We start from the raw sequence: 21,076 nt of genomic DNA on the forward strand, positions 1-21,076 counted from the left end.
GCATTCTGAGTTAAAAGCATCCCTGGTTGCCCTCATCCTGCTCAGTTGGCACCAGTGGGGTGTGTGGAGGGGCTGCAGGGCCTGGGCAGGCATGAGGCACTGCTGTGGGGCTAGCATGGAGTGAGGGGGCCTACCTGGGCATGGGCCAGCCCCGTGGGTCAGTGGGCACACCTGGCCCCCCTCCTCAGGTACTGTGGGGGGCTCTAGTTCCGAAGGGAGCATCCCTGGGAGCTGGTGGATAGGGCAAGTGCCTGAGGGATCCCATGTCCTGGGAGAGACCTGGAGATGCCCTATCCTGCCCCGCCCCATCCTGACCCATCCCTTGCCACAGGCAAGGCAGCCCTGGCACCTGCCATGGAGCTTCCTCCTCCAGTGATAGGGAACATGGGACCCTGAGGAGTGAGAGACGCCCAAGCTCTGAGGCACCACCCTTTGACACCGTTTCCCCACAGAGGGTAGCCCTGAAAAACAGCCATCACTCAAACCACTGCTCCCAGGGCTGCTCCCACTGCTCTGCACCCAAAGGACCCCAAAATGCAACGCCCAGACTCCATCTCCCTCCCCATGCGTGTCCCGGCCGGTGTCCGCCTGTCCCGGGATAGACTGTGTCCCACGCACATTTCTATCCCGGGTCACAGCGTGTCATTCCTCCTTGCCGTCCCTCACACCCGTGTCCCCCCGCCCCTCCCTCGCCATTACCCGCCGCCGCCGCCTGAGGGCCCGCGCGCCGCCAGACAGCGGCCCCACCCCTGAGGCCCCGCCCACCAGCCCCGCCCCGGCAGCGCCCCGCCCAGCCGGCCCCGCCCGTCAGCCCCGCCCCCGGGGCGCGCGGGGCGGGGCCTGTCGGGGCGGGCCGGGCCGGGCCGGCAGAGCCGCGGGCGCGCGCAGCAGCCGCCGCTGCCGCCGCCATGGGCTGCACCGTGAGCGCCGAGGACAAGGCGGCCGCCGAGCGCTCTCGCATGATCGACAAGAACCTGCGGGAGGACGGCGAGAAGGCGGCGCGGGAGGTGAAGCTGCTGTTGCTGGGTAAGACCCCCGGGCCCCACCCCCGGGCCCCCCCATCCTGGCTTCTTCGCCCGGCTCGGCCCGACCCTACCGGAACCGGGCGGCCTCGCCGCCTCCGGCCCCCCGCGGCCCCGGGGCTGTCCTGGGCACGAGCGCCGGGAGCGCCCTGCCCCGCCCCGCCCCGGGGATCCCCCGTGAGTGAGATGCTGGCCCCAGCCCAGCCTTCGGGCTCTCCCCACGGTGAGCTGTCGGCTCCATCTCGGGCTCCGGGGATGTCCCCGAGAACGGGGGGCCTGCCCCGCCCCAGCCTTCCGGTTCTTCCCCATGAATGGGGCAGCAGGCCTTGGGATTTCCCCCAGGAGTCGTGTTGACCCCATCTCAGGGATTCTCCCCAGGAGTGAGAAGTTGATCCAATCTGGGATTCTAGGGATTCCCTCCTTGAGGGGGTTATTGATCTCATCCCAGCTCCCACGGATCGCCCCCATCTAGGAATGGGATGTTGACCCCATCCCAGCTCCCGGTGTCTCTTCCCCCAGGACTGGGATGTTGACCCCATCGGAGGTTCCAAGGATTCCCCTGAAGAGTGGGGTGTTGACCCCATCCCAGCTCCCCGGGTTTCCCCCCAGCAGTGGAACCCTGTACCCACAGCGGACCCTGGGGATCCCCTCCACAGTGGGGCTCTTTCCCCACCCCTCTGTGAGCAGGATGCCAGCTCCATTCCAGGCTTTGAGGATCTCACTGGCAGTGGGGTGCTGGCCCTAGAGCAAACCTTGGGTGCCCCTCAGGAGCAGGTGCCACCCTGTCCTGGGCTGTGGGGTTCCCCCCAGAAGTAGCTGGCACCTCACTATGGTAGTGTCACCCCAACTTGTCAGTGTCCAGTCTGGACATATCCCTTTGGGACAACGGTGTGGGCATCCCCACTTTGCTATTGGATGACCCCCCTCAGCAAAGGTCCTGCAACCCTGTCCCACCTGCCCAGGATCCCTGGACTCCTCCATGGGCTCCTCTTACCCTGGCCTCTGGCTGTGGGGGAGGTAACAGAGCTGACAGACACCCACTGCCTCGTTCCTTCCCCACTGGAGCACTGGGGCCAGCCCGAGCCTCTCCATGCCCCAGCCCTCTCTGTGGGGGTTTGTGGGGTTTGGGCCACTGTCTGCCGTGGGCAGGGTCCCCCACAGCCCACGGGCTCTCTGCCTCACGGACACTGGATTTTGGTACTGATAACGGGCCGCTTGCTCTCTTCAAAGCACCCTGGTGATGCTTCCATGGGCGTTCACAGCCCTGCCCTGTGCCTGCGGGCAAGGCAGCACTGTGTTATTTTAATTTATTATTTCTCTTAATGACTCCCAGTTGGGCTTTTTATTCCCTGTACACAATTCCCAGGGAGGGCCTCGCTCCAGGTGCGAGGCGGGAGCGTGCAAGGCTCCCACGGCGCCGTGGGGCAGCGGGACAGAGGGATCCCTGACAGAAAATGTCTTTGGGCTCATCTGCTGTCTGCAGAGGAAGCTGCCAGCAGCAGGAAGTCACGCTGAAATCCGGCAGGCCTTTATTTGCTCAACCCCTGCCTGCCTTGAGAAATACGTAATTAATGCCTCAAAACGCTCCTTTATCAGAGTGCGTCTTTTTTTCATTTTATTTTATTTTGGGTTTTTTTTGCCTTGGCATGAGCAATGCTGGCAGCAGAACCCATCTTGGGGATATTGGGAGGGGATTTGTGCCATCTGGGTGGCTCAGTGGTTGGGCCCACTCGCTGCCCCACTTTTTTCTGTGGAGGGCAGAGTGAGGGGAGTGAAACCCCATGGGATTTGTGGGATGGTGGAGAAGCTCTTTGCCATGAGCTGCTCCTGTGCTGGCCTTGCTGCTAGTTCTGCTCCTCTCAGCCCACTGCCTGGTTGGAAGTAATGGGGAGGTAGCTGGCCGAGGAGGTTTGGCAGCTCCAGCCTCGGGAGGCTCCTGGGACCATCCAGGCAGTATCACCCTGGTGCTGTCAGCTCAGGTGCCCAGGTAGGGAGGGCCCATCCTGTTGGTGCTGAGCATCACTGAGGAGCAGCTGGGGGGCTCGCTGAGTGACAAGGATTATGATGTGGGCTGACTGGCTGACATCCCTTTCCTGTGTCTTGCTCTGTCCTGAAGTGGAGGCAGGAGGAGGAAGAGGAGGTCTGCACTCTATTCTGCTGGGGCCGGTGTTTACGAGCACAATTTCTGATCTCAGCTGCTTTCTAAAGCCAAAAATAGAGCAAAATGGCTCTTTTTGTACTTGTTAAAAAAAGGGTTTTTTCTTCCTCTTGCAGCTGTTCAGGTGTCAGTAGCACCAAAGCCTTGGGTCAGTGCTGCCCATTTCCATGGCTGGAAAATCCTCCCAAGCTGCCAGGGAGTGGCTGGGCAGGTGGGGCCAGCACTGCTCCCCTGGGACCTGCTGCTTGTGACATGTCCCCTTTGTGAGGTGGGACCTCAGTGCTGAGGGGACGGTCCCACCTCCCTGCTGCTGCACCATTCCTGTGGCTTATTTTTTCCCCCCATGGTCAGGGAAAGCTTTGAGGAGACTGAGACCTCATGCTTTTTGGTGAGCACCGCAGCTCATCACTCTCAGCAAGGCAGAGCTCCAGGGTCCTCTGTGGGAGCTGCAACCCTCCTGCCTCCTCCAGAAAAAGGGAGGGAAGCTTCACCCTTTGTGCTGCATCAGCCTACAGCATGAAGAGGAGATGTCTCTTCCAAACGTGGCATGATTTTTTGGTGGCAACTCATGGTGTCCTGCAGCTGAGCTTTGGAGCTGGGGCACTGCAGCCAGGCAGGGCATGGTGTGAGTGGAAGGCACTGGTCTCAGTATGTGATGATGGCATCAGGAGGGCAGGAGCAGAGAAGGCTCGGGGCTGACTGCTGCAGGTGTCTCAGATCTGTGCTGTGCTCTGTATGTGGCCATGAGCCACCTCCTGCCTTTCCTCTGCCATGGTGGGTGAGCTGGAGAGGAATGGACACGCTGTCAGTGCGGTGGAGGCAGCCAGGACCCCCAGTGGCACACAGCTCTGCAGGCGTGGGCACAGCTCTGCTCCTGCTGTGTCACCTGTTGCTGCCTGCAGATTTTCCTCTGCTGTTTGCTCTGGCAAAATGAGTGTGTGCCAGATAGTTTGGAGCTCCGGTCTGATGGGGAGAAGACCCTGAATGAAGCCATATCCCCCAGGCAAAGCAATTCCCCCCAGACAAAGAATGTCTCCTTCCCTGCCACTGGAAACGAGTGGTCTCCCATGGTTTTGGTGCTGAGAGAGGCCAGGAGCTATCACTGACACCTGAAAGCACCTGGAGCATCTGTCCCGTACTTCCAACACCTCCTGGTGCCACTGTTGGCTCCTCACCATCACTAGGACACAAAGCCCTGCAGTCACTGACTGCTTCTGCTGGGCAGCAGAGTTCTGGCCAACCCATCTCCTTACCTGTGAGGGCTGGGATGTTCCAGAGTTGGCAGCAGGCAAGTGATTGCTGTGCTCAAAGCCCCTTATTCCTTATCTTTGGATGATTAGAAAAGTAAAGGATTTTTCAGCTGTGTTGGAGGTGGAGAAGGCACTGGGTGGGTTGATTCCCAGGGGCTTGCTCTAGGTGCAGACCCTGGGATGAGGACACTGCCCTTGCTGGTGTGGTCCCACCAGGGTATGTCAGGTAGGAACTGCCTGTACCAGATCCTGCCTGGGACAGACAGTGACTGGGCAGGGCTCGGAAGCAGTGGTTTTTTTTTTAGCTTGCATAAAAATAGAGGAAGGGAGGGACCAGCTGTGACTTTCAGAGGTTGCGTGGCCCCAGAACTGCCCTGAGTTCTGTGTGAGCTGCCTGCTTTCTGTGCTTCATCCTGTCTTGGGGCTTGTTTCTGTTCCCACTCCTTCCTCAGTCCTGACTTTTGGAGGGGTTGGGTCCTCCTTCACTGGGCACACTGGGAGCCCCAGTGCTGTTTTTTGCGATGGGCTAGGAGGTGTCACAGTGCAGGGGACAAGGGAAGAACTCAGTGCTGTTAGATCCAGAGGAATCTGACATCCAACCCCCTGGAGCTGCTGTATGGGCTTGGGATAGGTTGGGATGGGATGTGTTACTACAATACCTCCACTGCTGATGTCCTAGGGGCAGCTGCCCTCTGCTCCAAGATGAGCACTTAGGCTTTGCCCAGGGGAAGCAGCAGGGTTATATGTGTATGTTTAACATATATTTTTATAGATGTACATTAGAAATGCATTTTATATTTTAACTTGTGTATGTGTGTGTGTATGTATATACACACACACATGTATATATACATATCTATCTATCTATCTATCTATCTATCTTCACCTATAGATATATGTAGCTTTATGACAGAAGGTGTCCCATGGTCTGAGCCTATCCAGGGCTGGGATCACTGTGTCCCAAGCGCTGTTGCTGTAGCCAAGCCTGGCCTGGCCTTTCCGCAGCCACCGGGTTTCCTGCTCCAGGCCAGAGCGCGGGTTTCCGGCCCGGAGACTGGTTGAATCACCGGAGCTGGGGGAGCTGAGTGAATTCTCCATCCTGCTGGTAGAAAACCAGCTGGGGAGATTCGGGTGCAGGCAGCATCCTGTCAGGGCAGGATGGACAGGGTAATGGCACCCAGGCACATGGTAGCAGTGGTGCAGGGGGAGAGGGAGCACTCTGGCCATGGCAGGGGCAGAAACAAAGCAGCAAAGTGTCAGGATTCCTAGAAAAAGCCCAGCAAAAGGATAGTTTTGTCCAGTTTGTGAGCTTGTTGGCATTGAGGGTGCATTTTCTTTGCTCCCCCTGGGGAACCATCCCTAGCCCACCTCCTCCCTGTGTACCCTGAGCATCCTTCGTGCTGACAATTTATTTCTATTTTATTTCTTTTTGTGAGGGTTTTTTTTGTTTTGCATGTCTATCAACTGCCTTGGACAGGGGGTCTGCACTTCCCAGTTTTTTGAGGTCCTGCCTGAGGACGTGGCATTCAACCAGCCAACGATGCACGGCTCCTTCTGGGAAGCGGCCAGCCCTGTGCTGGAATGGGATGGCCCTTGGGAAAAACGCCCTGTGTCACTGTGGGGTTTTAAAAAAATGTGATTATTTTTACAGCAATTTTCCGTCTATTTTGGGTAGGAAGGAAAATGTCGAGGGGAATCTCTTTTTGTTATTAGTTTTTGAGTCTTTAGGGTAACTGTGCTTGTAACACACCCCTTTGTCCATCCCACTTGACAGTGAGGGCCCCACAGGTGCCAAGGTGGGTGGGCTCTGCAGCTGTGCCTCTGTCCCGCCGTCTGTTTGTCCTGAGGGGAAAGGGATTGGTGGGTTTGTCCAGAACGAAAACCCATCTGTAAATCCTCAAATAATAGCTGCAATATATGCTCAAATAATAGCTGCTGTTTGCCAGGCTGGGAAAGCTTGCCGGGACAGCAGCAGGGGATGGGCCTCTGGGTGCTGGGGATGGGGATGGCTCTGGACTTGCTGGCAGATTGAATTCCAGTTTTTCCCCCATAATGGGAATTTTCCAGCTATGCATTGCTTCCATCTATGCCTGAATATTTGAAAGGATGGTGCCGTGTGGAAAAATGGAAAATCCTCTGTCAGTGATGCGGGGTGAGGTGGATCCTGAAACCTGTGGCCAGCTCCTAAAATACAGGGATTACGTATGTGCTGCCCAGAACTATGTGCATATATTGCACTAAATATCTGCTGCCCAGAAAGCATCATAAATCACGGGCTGCAAAATATATATGTTGACTCAATAAAGTTTTTGCCAGTGGAATAGCAGGGAGTTCTGGAGCCAGGCAGCTGCTTGCTTATTTTAAATTTTTGAGGATTATTTTTAACAAAAAAAGGAGGAAATGAGCCCAAGAGAGAGCTCTCCTGTTTTTGCCAGGCGCTGACCTGGGAACAAGCGCTGCCTGCAGAGAGGCAGGGCTGGAGGAAGCACAGCCGTGGGGTCAGCCCGTGGTAGTGGGGGGGTCTCCATCTCCCCCCACCCCGATCCCAGCACAGGAGTCCAGAGCTCCTCTGATACTGCCTCGTCCTGCCTGGGCTGGGCTGGAGGGTGGAAGCTGGCGGTTGGCATCCAGCCCAGGAATTGTTTTGGGGCTGAATGGGCGGCAGCTGGGGTTTTCCGGGGATTGGAAACCCTTCCCCTCCGCTGCACTCATGGAGGGGGCTGGGAAGGGCCCCCCGTGTGGGGAGAGGGGCTGATAATTCAGGTGCAAATTCCTGCTCGCTGCAAGTGTACAGGCTCTTGTGCTGGGCAAGCTCCTGATGGGAGGCAGAGGTGCTGACTTGGAACATGGCTGCCTTCCTCAGGGAGCAGGGAAGGAGCCGGGAGATGTGGAGGAAATTTGAAAGGAAATAGCCAGCCTCGGTGATGGTCACCCTGTGACTGTCACCCTACCGGGATAAGGCAGGAGGCCCCGGAGGGGTTGTTCCCTCTTGGCAGGGAGAAACTGTCAGGCAGGGTCAGAGAGAGGAGGAGCTGGGGACGGCTGTCTGGCACCTCACCTCAGAGATGCTGATAAGCCGGGTTCGTGCTTGCCACGTGCCTCAGTTTCCCTGTCCAGGCACCCGCTGAGAAAGGACTGGATTAATGCCACTGGCTCTGGCCACTGGACCCAGTGGTATGGGATGGTGTTAGAAACCAGAGGTATTTAATGGAAAAAATGAAGGGCTACGCCGAGTCCTTCCCCCCCTGCTCCCAGCTTCAGGCAGGAGTTGCCAGCACTGACCACGAGCACTGACCGGGCTGTGCCGGGTGCTGCGTCAGCATCCTGAGGGTGCTGAGGGAGGAGAGCCCCTGCTGTGCTGAACAGTGACCTCTGAGCTGAGCACAGCCCCTCCCTTGGCACACAGGGCATGGGAACCGTGGAGCAGGCTCCTCGAGTGGTAAATACAGGGTCTCTATAGCCTCAGAATGGCCCCAGCATCAGGGTGCTCCATGCCCTGAGCACAGCCCACAGTGATGTCTGTGGGGTGCATGCCTGTCACCTGGGTGGTGTTCAAGCCAGGGACATACGTAGAAGGAGTTTGTTCCCTGCTGCCATGTCTCGGCTGGCACGATGGGCCCTGTTTTTCCCAGTTAATTTTAGCATAATCTGCTTTAAAAAAAAAAAAAAAATTTAACATCCTCTGTAATCTCTGCCTCCTCTGCGGCCATGCTGGCACAGACGTGCTTGGGGCCCCCTGTAAGGGCATCTCCATGGCCAAGAGCCGCACTGGGGGGACCCGCAAAAAGGGCTGTGAGAGGACACAGGGATGGACTTGGCTTGGGAGATCCTCTGGGATGTGTACCCAGAGGCAGGGACCACACTGCCCCCCAGCCAAAGGGGTCTCGTCCTGCTGGGTGTCCTGGGGCAAGTCAAACCAGGCATTCATCCATCTTGTGACACTCCCTGCACAGAGAGGGGACAAGAGACATGCCCCTTTCTTTCAGCTTCCCCTTTCAGCTTCCCCTTTCTTGCAGCCAGGGTGAATTTGCTTCTTCCCTGCTTCCCAGCCTGTGGAGGGAGGGCCGGGCTGAGCTGCGCATTGCCTGAGTGGGGTGACGTCCCTAGGGGGGACAGGGTGGGGGAAGGAGGACCTTAGGCATCCTGGCTTCTCGCTGAACTCAAGGAACCGTGCGTTTAGATGCTGAAAAACAAAACGACCCCAAAAGCCATCGGCTTTCCCTGCTGGCAGCCGCCTCCACAGCAGGCTGGGGCACAGGACCTGGCAGGCAGGGAAGTGCATGCTATTTAAGAACCAATCTGGGGGCGGCTGAGCCCGCTGGGATCGTTTGAGCTGGCTGGTGGAGGTGGCAACTTACTCCCGAGTTCCCTGCCTGTACCTTGTGGCATAAGCATCGCTGCATCCTGGCTGCTGCTGCCTCCAGCTGTGGATATGCAGTGGGGCTGGTACTCCATTGTTCCCCAGCACAGAGGGGATGTGGGATGCGGCATGTCAGATTCTGCCTGGAGATGGGATGGCAGGTGATGGACAGAGCTCATCCCCCTCATCACGGGGGATTCTCAGGTTCAGCCAAAGCCAGGATTACCAGTCAGTTGTGGCATGCTAGGACTATGGGGAAAATGTTAGTGTGTTGATGCCATTTTCCTGGTCCAGAGCAGATGTCATTTCTTCCCTTGGGAACTGTTGTGAGGACCCCCCAGGCTCTCCTTTTGTTCCCTGTTTCTTGGTCCTGGCGTTTCCAGTGCACATCCAGTCATCTGCTCTGACTAATGCTGCTTCTCCAATGGCTGAAGCACCTGTGCATTCCCTCCTTAGTCTGGGGGGTGGTAGGGTAGGGGTTCCTGGCTGTGGACAAGACCTCATCCCTTCTCATTTCTCCACAGGTGCTGGCGAGTCTGGGAAGAGCACCATCGTCAAACAGATGAAGTGAGTCGTCCCTGCACTGTCACTCTGGCTGACACTGCTCAGGCCCTGGCCACAGGCTCCAAAACCTGTGGCTGACAGAACGTGGGTGGGGAGCAATAGCCTGGGGTACCCCACAAAGGGCTGACTTTGCCTATGTCTCTTTCCTCCCCCAGGATCATCCATGAGGATGGCTACTCAGAGGAGGAGTGCCGGCAGTACAAAGCTGTAGTCTACAGCAACACCATCCAGTCCATTATGGCTATCATCAAGGCAATGGGGAACCTGCAGATTGACTTTGGAGACTCCTCCAGAGCGGTGGGTGCCTTCCTGCTCCCACTGTGCCTGGCAGGGATGGGGGTTCTGTGTGGCTAAAACAGATGTGCCCAAAACTGGACTAGGATTAAAGGTGGCTCAGCCCAAGCCCGGCTGTTCCCCGGTGGGCTCCCATCAGGTCCTTTGGGGCAGAGTGAGCTTCAGTAAGTCTGTGCCAATGCTCAAGCTGTTTTATTCCTGCAGGATGATGCTCGGCAGCTGTTTGCGCTCTCCTCCACTGCTGAGGAGCAGGGCATCATGCCAGAGGACCTGGCCAACGTCATCCGGAGACTGTGGGCTGACAACGGGGTCCAGGCTTGTTTCAACCGCTCCCGAGAGTACCAGCTGAACGACTCTGCTGCCTAGTGAGTACCCCCTCCTCTGCCCCACCTCAGCTGAGCCCTGTGAGCCACAGTGCTTTTATCAAGCAGCAGAAAATCCCCTCATGGGCTGCTGTTCACCGTCACCAGGCTTAGGAGCTGGTGCTGCCACTTCCCGCGTGGTGCTGGGGCTGAGCTGGAGCGGAACTGGGAAGGCGGATGTTTCGAAAGCTGTTTCCTTCTCTGGCTGGGTACTGTGTACCCTGGGAGGGGGGGCACTGGGGCATCCCCCTCCTGCCACTGCTCTGTCTCCACTCCTCTTTTCAGGAGATGCTCTCACTGGCTCCCCACTCCTGAGCACAGCCAGGGTCCTGCCCATCCTCATCACCCTTCATGGGCTGTCAAGGCAGGAAAAATTCCCAAGGAAAGCCCTGGGGAGACTTAGGTCTGAAGAGGATGAGTAGGATGCTCAAGAGGCTTTTTTTTTTTCCTTTTAACTGTTTTTATACAGAAAGGCTTGTGCTTGTGCATTACCCAGCAAATTGGTGTTTAGGTGGATAAATTGCTGCAGCTGGTTGGATTTATCCTTGAAGAGATTAATAAATAAAGTTAATCTGCCTAATGTTGGCTGGAGAGAGCAACACAGCTGAGTCTGTGTTCAGCTTGCAGAGTGCCCTCCTACCCTCTTCACCCAGACTCCTTATGGTAAAGCAGAGTTGGGGGAGCTCATGGTCTGCCAGGAACACCCACACCTGACCTTGCCTGGGATCCTGCACTCTTGGGACTCACTGCCATCCCAGGGCAAGTGGTTTCCCCAGCTATCCCCTCATGCATGGCAATGTCAGGTCCCTCTTTAGCACTGAGGTCACTGTGGGGAAGAGACTGCAGGAAAGCTCCTGGCAAGCACCAAACCTGGAGAAGCTCCTGTCAGCTCTTTCCCCCAGCACCCGCAGCTTTCACTTCCTCCTGACGGGCACACACCCTGCTTCCCCAGCCCCTGTCTGCTCAGCCCCATCACTCTCCAGCCAGCACTGCCATTTCCCTGGCAGCGGGTGCTGGTTTGGGAGCACAGGACACCCAGGGTGCCAGGGAGCTCGCACACACACTTGGAGCAGGTGTATCTGCACAGTGTCTGCCAAGTGCCTGTCACTGTCAGTGCCATTATGGAGCGTTTAGCACATGGTGGGGGGTTGGACAGCCATTAATTAGGAGCACCTTCAAGCTGTTGCTCCAGCCTTTTTCCAGCCCTGTGGAGATGCCTGTGCAGTGACCAATCCCTTCCCATCTCACAAGGGTGATGTGCCCACAGTGCTACTGGAACAGGACAGTCTGGGAATGAGGAGCCGTATGCCGTGCCCAGCACACAGCCCACCTGTGCCCCAGCCCTCTGCAGCACAGCAGCCCCCATCCTGTTCCTCATCTGCCTCTTGGGATTCCAGGAGTTTGGGGTGCCAGGATGGTGCTCACCAGCACCCCGGGGCTTGATGCAATGTCCAGGAGCCTGTGGTGCTGCACAGGGCCCTGCTGTGGCGTTTCCTGTTTTTTGTCAGCCAGAGGCCATGTGTGTTTCCGGCTGTTTTTGAGCTGCTCTGCGGCAGTAACGTGCAGGTCCCCCACCCTCACACCCACAGCAGGCTCCTGGGGCACCACCAGCTCTGGCCTTGCCCTGTCACGCTGCAGGGTTTCCCAGGAGCTGGCGAGTGGCCGTGCTGCGTCGGAGCCAAGGATCCCTATGGCCTCGCGGGCTGTAATCTGGCTTTCACCAGATTACAGGGCCACAAATGCCTTAATTAAGACAAGCCTAATTTGCTTAAAAGAGCCCGTTTGTAGTAACCCAATTAAAGCAATGTGAGCTGGAGAAATCAAAACCTGCCTTGATCCCCCCAGCAGCCCTCATCAGTCCCAGGGGATGTTGCACACTGGGGACCCGGCCACCATCTCTGCTGGGACCCTGCAGGGCAGCAGGGCAGGCGATGCTCCCCAGGGGGCTCGGGACATTTGCAGCCCCCCACGGCGCTGCTCCCTGTCTCTCTGGCCTCCCGCCTCTTGCTTCCTCCCAGGACGCCGTCCCTTTGTGTTTTTGACTATAAATGGCATGGCGCCATCGATTGTTTCCGCCGGCACTGTGGCTGGTTGCCATAGCGCTGAATATTTTCCTCTTGCCATTTCCCCCCTGTGCAAATGGCCAGGGAAACGGGGTGAGCCCCCCAGCCCTGGCTGCATCCTCTGCCTGGCTCCCAGTGCCAGCACTCTGCCCTCAGTCCCTGAGTCCTGTGTGTCCCGTGTCACCCTGGCCACTGGTGTCCTGCCCTGCCTGTGTCTGGCAGGGACATGGGGTGACCCCAGGATGCACATGGGGCCTCTGCTGTGCATCCCAGCTTGGCACTGACCACTCCAACTGAACAATGCTGGGAAATAGACAGGGGACTCTGGGCCACTGTGGGGATGTCCCATAGTCCAGCTCTCACAGCACCTTTCCTCTTTGTCCCCAGCTACCTGAATGATCTGGAGAGGATAGCCCGTGCTGACTACATCCCCACCCAGCAGGATGTGCTGCGTACCAGGGTGAAGACCACAGGCATCGTAGAGACTCACTTCACCTTTAAGGATCTGCACTTCAAGTACGTCTGACCTCTTTCCCTTTTGCCTTTTTGAAAGCAAAAAAACCCCTTCCTCCCCGTGCTGGGATGGGCCATGCGTGCACTCAGTTCTCCCCACCTCTTGGTTTGCTCATGGCGGGAACTGCCGCCTCAGAGAGCGGAAACCGCTGAAATAGCTGGAACAGCCTCAAAAACACTTCACAGAGCTCAGCCTGGGGGCGGATCCAGGCTCTGGCGAGGAGGGGAGGGGGAAGGCATCCCTCCTCCCTCTGCTGTGACGCTGCTTCCGCCCCAGGAAGGGCGCTGGACAGGAGCTGGGGTCTTGGGGTCAGGCAGTGGCAACGCTGCTTGCTGGCACCCCGTGGTTGCTTTCCACTGAAAACTCACGGGAAATAATCAGGGCTCCAGTTTCAGAGGCAAAAAGCTTCCATTGTGCACATCCCCAGGGAATTTAGTCCCATGGCAACAGAGCTGATGTCAGAAAGATCTGCTGGGATCCTCTCTGAATGTGGGGGGCTTGCAGGAACCCCGATGCCACCCTGATGGGATGGAAACTCTTGGTTGTGCATTGCCAGGGCAGCGCTTTGGAGGTGGCAGTGGGGGTGGTCTGGGGGGAATGCAATGTGTCCCAGTGGGGGAGCCTTCCTGCCAGCCAAGCAGTTGGCAGTGGGCATGGCAGGAGCTGTGGAATGCTACTGCTGGGCTCTTCTCCATGGAGGCAGGGCATCCCCTGCTGCCCGTGATGGGAGAGGCACATGGTGCATCGGGATCATCCCTGAGCCCTGCTGCTGCCACAGTCCTGCTGAGCCCACAGTGACTTGGCTCCCCTTGGTCCAAGGTCTCTGGCAAAGCCCTGCTGTGCCTGCTCTGGAGCAGGTCTCTGGGGAACATGACACTGACACCTCCTGGGAAAGGCGGCCTGATCCTACCCCAGCTCATGTCAGGGATTTGCTTCAGCTGGGAAATGAGCCTGCTGCTGCTGCTCTGGGCAGCTGGGGACACTGAGACAGGGCATGGGGTGAGGGCGGTGGGGCCGGGAGGTGCTGTCCATCCCTGCATCACTCTCCTGCTGCAGGATGTTCGATGTGGGTGGCCAGCGCTCGGAACGGAAGAAGTGGATCCACTGCTTCGAGGGGGTGACAGCTATCATTTTCTGCGTGGCCCTGAGTGCCTATGACCTGGTGCTGGCTGAGGATGAGGAAATGGTGAGTCATGGGATGGAACCAGTGCCAGGAGCCATCCCCTCCATGGGGGGCTGGGGGAGCAGTTCCTCCTCTGGTGGCCACCAGTGCCCTGACCAGTGTGACCCAAGCCTTGTAGGGCCATTGGCATCCCCTGTCCAGGAAGGCAGGAGCATGGGGGTTGGTAGTTTGAGGAGCAGTGGGGTTTGGGGAGCTGCCTGGGGGTCCTTGCCCAACTCACACTGCCATCTTCCCTGCCAGAACCGGATGCATGAGAGCATGAAGCTGTTTGACAGCATCTGCAATAACAAGTGGTTCACAGACACTTCCATCATCCTCTTCCTCAACAAGAAGGATCTCTTTGAGGAGAAGATCGTGCACAGCTCCCTCACCATCTGCTTTCCCGAGTACACAGGTACCACTGGGACCCTCAGTGCCCCCTGCCCTCCTGGCAGGGGCAGTGGGTGGTGCCTTACCCCAGGCAGGGTAGCAGGAGGTGCTAGGGACAGAGATGCTGGCTCTCCTGTGCCCATGGAGCAGTGGGTTGGGGCAGTAAGTGGGGTGTGGTTGTGTTTGGGGTGCTCTAGGAGATGGGGGCAGATGCAATATAAGGGGCAGCTGCCCTAAGAGGGGTTATCTGAGGCTCATTCTGCCTCTGGAGCCTGTTTGGCAACAGGACAGTGGCTGTGGGGGGCCAAGCCAAGCCCAAACTTTTTGGTGGCTGTGGGCAACTGTGGGGCAGCCCAGTGTCTCTTCTTCCCTAGGGGCCAACAAGTATGACGAGGCAGCCAGCTACATCCAGAGCAAGTTTGAGGACCTGAACAAGAGGAAGGACACCAAGGAGATCTACACCCACTTCACCTGTGCCACAGACACCAAGAACGTGCAGTTTGTCTTTGATGCCGTCACCGACGTCATCATCAAAAACAACCTGAAGGACTGTGGTCTCTTCTGAGGGTGGCGCTGCCCAGGTGGGTGCTGGTCTCAGTGGTGGCTCCTCACATGGGGTGGTCATGGACCATCCTCCACGGGTGGGCTGGGCACAGCCTGCCAGCTGCAGGCCACCCTGTCCGCAGACCCTCCCTTGCTCATGACCTCTCTCTCCTAGGAGCTGCAAAGGAAGGACCATGCCATCTCTCCCACTCCTGCTTCTCTTCAGATTCATTCCTCTACCCACCACATAAAGAGACTTTTTGAGTGCCAGCACAGTGGCAGGGCCCATGTACCCCCTGCCACAGGTGTTTCCCCCCCACCATTGTCCTCCTCCTCGCCGGCGTTGCCCTTCCAGGGAAGACAAGGTTTTAATCTTGGTTTGTACCCCCTGAACCGTTCCAGCCCCCATTTCATTCACTCCGAGCCCTGGCGCTCTCACTGTTTACATTGCAAGTGTTGCTGGCACGGGGGCACAGGGTCCCCTTGGGGATGCCCACCCAGCCACAAACACGACCGATGACATTCCTTTTAGTAAACCAGAAAAGAAAGAAAGAAGAAAGAAAAAAAGGAAAAAAAAGCGAAAAAAACAACAAAACCAAACCCAAAATCATGCAAAAAAACCACACCACACCGGTTGGGGACAGGTTACTTTTTAAAGAAAATCTTTTTACCAAACTATTTAAAAGCATCAAGTGCTACGTGGTGGTGGCATCCTCCATGGCCAGCCCACCCCCCAACCGTGTGCCTTTGGGGGGGAGGGTCTGCACCCCACCCCGCCTTGCTGCCTCCATCCCGAGGGGCAGCTCAGGCAGGAGGGTGGGCAGGGGGTGCTGCCCACTGCCTCTATCCCCCCCCTCTTTCTAAGCCTAGTTTTTAGGGTTAGCTGTTGCGTTGGGCGAGGAGAGCCCGCTGTACAGAGCGGCCCCCGCTGTCCCCCAGCCCAGGGGGACCCTTCAGCCGGTGCCTGCGGCGTCGCTTTTCCCACAGGATGTTTTACCAAATTGTTCACATGGTTTGAAATAATAAAACGTAGAAAGGAAAAAAAAAAAGTGAGAAAGATTATGTATACTGGAACGCCCTGTGTGACATGGGTGTGGGCAGGGGGGCTTCACCTCTGTGGGAGGGCTGGGGTGGTCCCTGGGGCTTGGAGACGGACAAAAGGTGGGTTGGCATTTCCCTGGGGTCAGGAGAAGCCCCTGGTGGTGGGAGGTGAGGGCAGTGGTGGGACCCTTGGGGATGTGGCTGGGATGCTGCTGCAGGGCTGAGCCCTACACCGAAGGGCTGTGGAGTGGGGGAGAACAAACACATGACAACCCCCTGGCTCTGCTGTGGTGGCATGGTGGCACACAGTCCCTAGGGACACCTAGCACTCAGGAACACCCAATGATCTGTAGCCCAGAGGGAGATGTAGCCTTGAACCCAGCAGCCCACAGGGATCACCCATGGACACCTCACACCTAAAGGACCCCCAGCTCCAAGGCGTTCCTGGAGACTCCTAGCACCCCCAGCTCCAGGTTGTACTCATGGACACCCAGCAGCACCTGAGGGACCATCCCAGCACCCAGAGCTTCAGAGGGCAACAAGGACCCCCCCAGCACCCAAGGGATCCCCTAACACCACTCAGCTTCAAGGGGTATCAGGGACTCCCAGCACCAAGGGCCACCCAAAACCCCCCAGTCTGCCCAGTGCCAAGGGTCATCTGGGAACCCCCAGCAATTCTCAGCTCTAAAGGGAACCCAGAGACACCCCAGCATCCCTCAAATACCTAGGGACACCCAGGACCCCCAAACACCCTTCTGCTCCAAGGGGTACTCAAGAACCCTCAGCACCCAAGGGAATCCCTGTACCCCACAGCTCTGAGGGCTACCCAGGGACCTGCAGCACCTGAAAGCATCCAGCACTCTGTATCCAGGGTCATCCAGGTATCCCTAGGACCTGGAGCTCCTGAGACCCCCAGCAGAACTGGGGGCCCCACAGTGCTGACTGTGGGAGAATTGGTGGGGAGGGGGAGTGAGATAATGGCCGCCCTCCCCCACCCCTTCCCTCTTCACCAGGAGTGGCTTTGGAGCTGAGCAGGTCAAATCCCAGGGGCTGCAGCAAGCGGAGATGGTTGTGGAGGTGGGATGGGGTCAGCAGCAGTGCTGGGCCCCAGGGGAGGGGACGCTCGCCTGGGGCTCAGAACAGCCCGCAGTCCTTGAGGTTCTCCTTGATGATGATGTCAGTGACGGCGTCGAAGACGAACTTGACGTTCTCGGTATCGGTGGCGCAGGTCATGTGGGAGTAGATCTCCTTCACGTCCCGCCGCATGTTCAGCTCCAGGAACTGCAGCTTGATGTAGTTGCCCGCATCGTCGTAGGTGTTGGGACCTGGTGGTGTGGCAGTGAGCAGGATCCCTTCCTGGGCTGTTATCCCCCACCAGTGCCGGCCCAGCATTGCCCAGTGCTCCCTCGGGTGGGGAAACCTTGCATGTCCCTCAACAAGGCTCATGAGCCACCACTCGCATGGGCTGCTGAGGACACCTGGTGGGGGAGTCCTGCGGGGGTGGTGGCACCCAGCCCTCCAGCAGCACCCACCACAGCAGCCACTGCCACACTCACCGTCATAGTCGGGGAAGCAGATGCTGAGGTGGGCCTTCTTGATCTTCTCCAGGAAGACGTCCTTCTTGTTGAGGAATAGGACGATGGAGGTGGTGGCAAAGTAGCGGTGGTTGCAGATGCTGTTGAAGAGGTGCAGGCTCTCATGCATGCGGTTCTGCAAACAGACACAGCCCCGTGGTGATGCCCAAATCATGGTGGGGACAAAGCAGAGGGAATGTGAGGTGGTGAGCCTTCCTCACCACTTCATCATCCTCCACTAGCACCATGTCGTAGGCACTGAGAGCCGCGATGAAGATGATGCAGGTCACACCCTCAAAGCAGTGGATCCACTTCTTCCTCTCTGAGCGCTGTCCGCCCACGTCAAACATCCTGGGGAGGACAAGGGAGGGTCAGCACCCCCCACTCCCTGCTCACCCCCTGGCATCAGCATTCACTGGGGACCTGGCCCCCACCTGAAGTTGAGGTCTTTGAAGGAGAACTGTGTCTCAATGATGCCAGTTGTCTTGACACGGGAACGCAGCACGTCCTGCTCTGTGGGGACGTAGCCGGGGGTCACCAGGCGCTCCAGGTCTGACAGGTAGCTGGCCAGGCACGTGGTGGGCATGAGACACGGGCTGGAATTCCCTCATGCCTCCCACACCCACACTCCCCGAGCCCACGTACTAGCCCGCAGAGTCATTGAGCTGGTACTCGGAGGCGCGGTCAAAGCAGGCTTGGATGCCCGAGTCCTTCCAGAGCCGTCCGATGATTTCTGACATCTCCTTGGGCATGGTCCCCTCCTCGATGGTGTCCGAGAGGTGCAGCAGCTTACGGGCATCATCCTGTGCGGGAGAGGGGTTAGTGGGGCCTGGGGACTGGGGGGAACCCCTGCCCAACATGGAATGCTCCTCACCTGGCGAGCCGTGTCTCCATACTGGATGTTGAGGGTGGTCATGGCCCGCACGATGGCCAGCATGGACTGGAGAGTGTTGCTGTAAATGATGGCAATGAACTCCAGGCATTCCTCCAGCGAGTAACCGTCCTGGTGGATGATCCTGGCCAGGGAAGATCACAGGCATGGGGCTGAGCTGGGTGCCATGGAGCGATGGATGCCCCCCATGGCAGTGGCACGGGGCAGACACTGTGCAGGCGGGCACAATCAAGTGACCCCCCACTTCCACTTACTTCATCTGCTTGACGATGGTGCTCTTCCCCGACTCCCCTGCTCCTAAGGGGACAAAACACGGGTCATGGTGGTGCCCATGCCATGGGCACTCCCAGCTGAGCCCTGTGCTGGCTCACTGACAACCTTGGTGCCTGAAATGGCTGCAGGCACCGTTGGCTGTGCCAGGTCCATGGCTCAGGGTGTGCAGGGGGATTAACAGCCTAGTGCCAGTGGCATTAAGGTTAGGCTGAGCCGCTGCGTCTAATGGGATCTGAGGCAGCTCAGCCAGGGACACTCTCAGGAGCCCAAGGGAGGGGTTGGGGACACGGTGGCATTGCAACCCTGCCACCCACCACCTAATGCCCCAAACTTTTGGCTGTGAAGGGGGATGTGTCCTGGGCCAGGTTGTGAGGACAGTGATGCCACCCCACCACATACACAGCACCCCAATCCTCAGGCATCCCTGGGTGACTGGGAAGGACTGGGAGAGACACACAGCACAAGGGGGCTGCAGGGACAGACATGGGGTGGTGGTATGGGCTGCAGGGGGTTCCCTAGGAGGATGGGGCAGGCGTGCTGACAGGCTGAGGGGGTGATAGGTGGTGTTGGTGAAGGCTCTTGAGAGCCCTCGGTTGGGGCAGGGGGACCTGGGAGGTGGGGCATGTTAGGTGGGCTGGTTGGATCCAGGAATATATCAAAGTCAGAGGATCTTAGGGTGGATCTTAGGACCTTAGGATCTCAGGATCTCATCTTCTTGTTAAGATGATCTGTTGTGTTTGGGGTGCTTGGTAGGGGGTGTTGAGTAAGTTGGGATGAGCTGGTTTTGGGGATCCTGGGAATGGGGGGTTGTTGGGGTGGCTGGTTGGGTTTAGGGGTGCTGAGAGAGAGAGGAAAACATTGGGTGGGCTTTAGGGATGCTGTGGAGGTCAGAGGACTGATAAGGTGGGCTGACTAGGGGGGTTTAGAGGTGCTCAGGAGCAGGGGTCTGGGGACTGTTGAAGTGATTAGAGTGGGGTCAGGGAAACTTTGGGTGTTTTCCTGGGGATGGTTGGTTGGTTTTAGGGATGCCTGGAAGTGCGAGGCTGTTGGGGGCATTCCTGGGTTGCACTGGTTTGGTTTAAAGGTGCTGGAGGTATCAGGGAAACATTGGGTGGGCTATTGAGATGGGGACGTTTGGTTTAGGGCTGCTGAGAATAGGAGTCATGTTGGGGTGGACTGCTTGGTTTTAAGGGTCCTGGGTGAGTGAGGAGAATGTTGAATGTTGTGAGGCTGGGCTGCTTGGGTTTGGGGGTCCGTCTGGGGGCAAGGGCATGTTGGATTGGCTGGTTGGGTTCAGGGGCAGCTGTGGGGTGTGTTGGTTGTGTTGAGGGGTGCTGGTTGGGTTGAGGGGTGTTGGTGGGTTTCAGGGGCTGTCGGGATGAGATGCACAAAGGATGGGGTGTCCCCAGGGTATTGTCTCCCCCTTACCCAGCAGCAGCAGCTTGACGGTCCTGGCATCCTTCTCAGCGTCTTCCTTGAGCTTCTTCTCCAGCTCTCGGGAATGCTTCTCCTCGGCGCTGGCCCCGGCTCCCATGCTCAGCCCCGCAGCCCTGCGGTTCACCACCCGCTCCTTGGAGGTCAGCACCAAGATGGGCAGCGAGTTCCAGCTCCCTGCCGCCTCCAGCGCTGGCTCCCGGCTCCCGGCTCCCCGCCGCCGCTGCCAGCACCGCGCACCCGCTGTGCGACAAGGATGGGGCCAAGGTCCCGGGGGCCGCCTGCCGGGGGGCTGCGCTCAGCACCCGGGGCTTAAGCGAGGCCCCCCCCGATAAACCCCCTTCAATCTGCAGCGGGCTGAGCTCAGCAATCCCGCGGTTCTCGGTGTCAGCGCTTCTGCCGGGGGGGGCCCAGCCCGACCAGTCCTCAGCTTTGCCTCCACCCTGGGCTGGGGCCGTGACCCGGCCACCTTGGGGCAAGTGGGACCTCCTGCCTATCTCCACTTTTGCTGTGGACCTCAGGGGTTTAGAATTGGGGGACATGTCTGCTGGGATCTGGTCACAGTGGGAGCAAACGCCCCATCTCACCCGGCCGTACCCCCTGCTCCGGACCAGTGACCACTGCCCCACCCCAGTAAGCCGTGCCAGTGTCCCCAGGGGCACTCCCCACAGTGACAGAATGTCAGCCTCAGTCACCACACCCCGTGTCCGCAGGGACCTTTCCAGAACCCTCCACTAATGTCTCCATGCCCCCTGCTGCACTTAGTGTGCTCAGCCATCCACCAGGACACTCCCAGTGTCACCAGGCCAGCTCAGTATCACCTCCACAGCGTCCCCAGGCCCTCCAGTCATATCTGCACAATGTCCTCAGGGACACCCGCGTACCCTCCACAGGGTTTCCAAAGCCCTCTCCAGTAACATTCCCCAGTGACTATAGAAGAAATCTCAGTGTTCCCAAGCAATTCCAGTTCCTGTGTGGAGACCATGTCCCTCCCATTCTGAAAAAAACCTGCCCGACGACCAGGGGCACCACAGTGCCACCTCTGTGTTGCCACCCCAACCGCAGTGAGCTCCCCACAATGTCTCTGGGTCCCTCAGTGTGCCTTCCCAGTGCCCCCACTTAGGTCCCCAGTGCCCCCCATTGCCACTGTGGCCACTGCAGCAAAACTGAGTATCCCAAG

The 21,076-nt window shown here is 58.2% G+C and overlaps 2 protein-coding genes across 2 annotated transcripts; one reads left to right on the forward strand and one right to left on the reverse strand.

Moving 5' to 3' along the window:
- Positions 1 to 856: 856 nt before the first annotated feature.
- GNAI2 (G protein subunit alpha i2) lies at positions 857 to 15,744 on the forward strand. Its single transcript, XM_033071269.1, has 9 exons — positions 857 to 1,026; positions 9,315 to 9,357; positions 9,510 to 9,651; positions 9,853 to 10,013; positions 12,461 to 12,589; positions 13,644 to 13,773; positions 14,011 to 14,164; positions 14,514 to 14,720; positions 14,858 to 15,744. The coding sequence occupies exons 1-8, from the start codon at positions 909 to 911 to the stop codon at positions 14,702 to 14,704; spliced, it is 1,068 nt and encodes a 355-aa protein (XP_032927160.1). The 5' UTR covers positions 857 to 908; the 3' UTR covers positions 14,705 to 14,720; positions 14,858 to 15,744.
- A 1,005-nt stretch (positions 15,745 to 16,749) lies between these two features.
- On the reverse strand, positions 16,750 to 20,112 carry GNAT1 (G protein subunit alpha transducin 1). The gene is made up of 8 exons (XM_033071270.1): positions 19,891 to 20,112; positions 18,444 to 18,486; positions 18,172 to 18,313; positions 17,943 to 18,100; positions 17,732 to 17,860; positions 17,519 to 17,648; positions 17,280 to 17,433; positions 16,750 to 17,048 (listed from the first exon to the last, which is right to left on the reverse strand). Exons 1-8 carry the CDS (start codon positions 19,994 to 19,996, stop codon positions 16,858 to 16,860), a joined length of 1,053 nt encoding a protein of 350 aa, XP_032927161.1. The 5' UTR covers positions 19,997 to 20,112; the 3' UTR covers positions 16,750 to 16,857.
- Between the last annotated feature and the right edge of the window lie 964 nt (positions 20,113 to 21,076).

Source organism: Catharus ustulatus, chromosome 13, assembly GCF_009819885.2.
Source record: "Catharus ustulatus isolate bCatUst1 chromosome 13, bCatUst1.pri.v2, whole genome shotgun sequence".
NCBI classification, from domain to species: domain Eukaryota; kingdom Metazoa; phylum Chordata; class Aves; order Passeriformes; family Turdidae; genus Catharus; species Catharus ustulatus.

Excerpts from the sequence above, each read along its gene's own strand:
- GNAI2 (XM_033071269.1), top strand. The coding sequence starts at position 909 with ATGGGCTGCACCGTGAGCGCCGAGGACAAGGCGGCCGCCGAGCGCTCT. Across the intron at positions 1,027-9,314 it reads GGTGAAGCTGCTGTTGCTGG|GTGCTGGCGAGTCTGGGAAG; the intron begins GTAAGACCCCCG and ends ATTTCTCCACAG. Across the intron at positions 9,358-9,509 it reads ACCATCGTCAAACAGATGAA|GATCATCCATGAGGATGGCT; the intron begins GTGAGTCGTCCC and ends TTCCTCCCCCAG.
- GNAT1 (XM_033071270.1), bottom strand. The coding sequence starts at position 19,996 with ATGGGAGCCGGGGCCAGCGCCGAGGAGAAGCATTCCCGAGAGCTGGAG. Across the intron at positions 17,649-17,731 it reads TTCAAAGACCTCAACTTCAG|GATGTTTGACGTGGGCGGAC; the intron begins GTGGGGGCCAGG and ends TGTCCTCCCCAG. Across the intron at positions 17,049-17,279 it reads CTGCTTCCCCGACTATGACG|GTCCCAACACCTACGACGAT; the intron begins GTGAGTGTGGCA and ends CCACACCACCAG.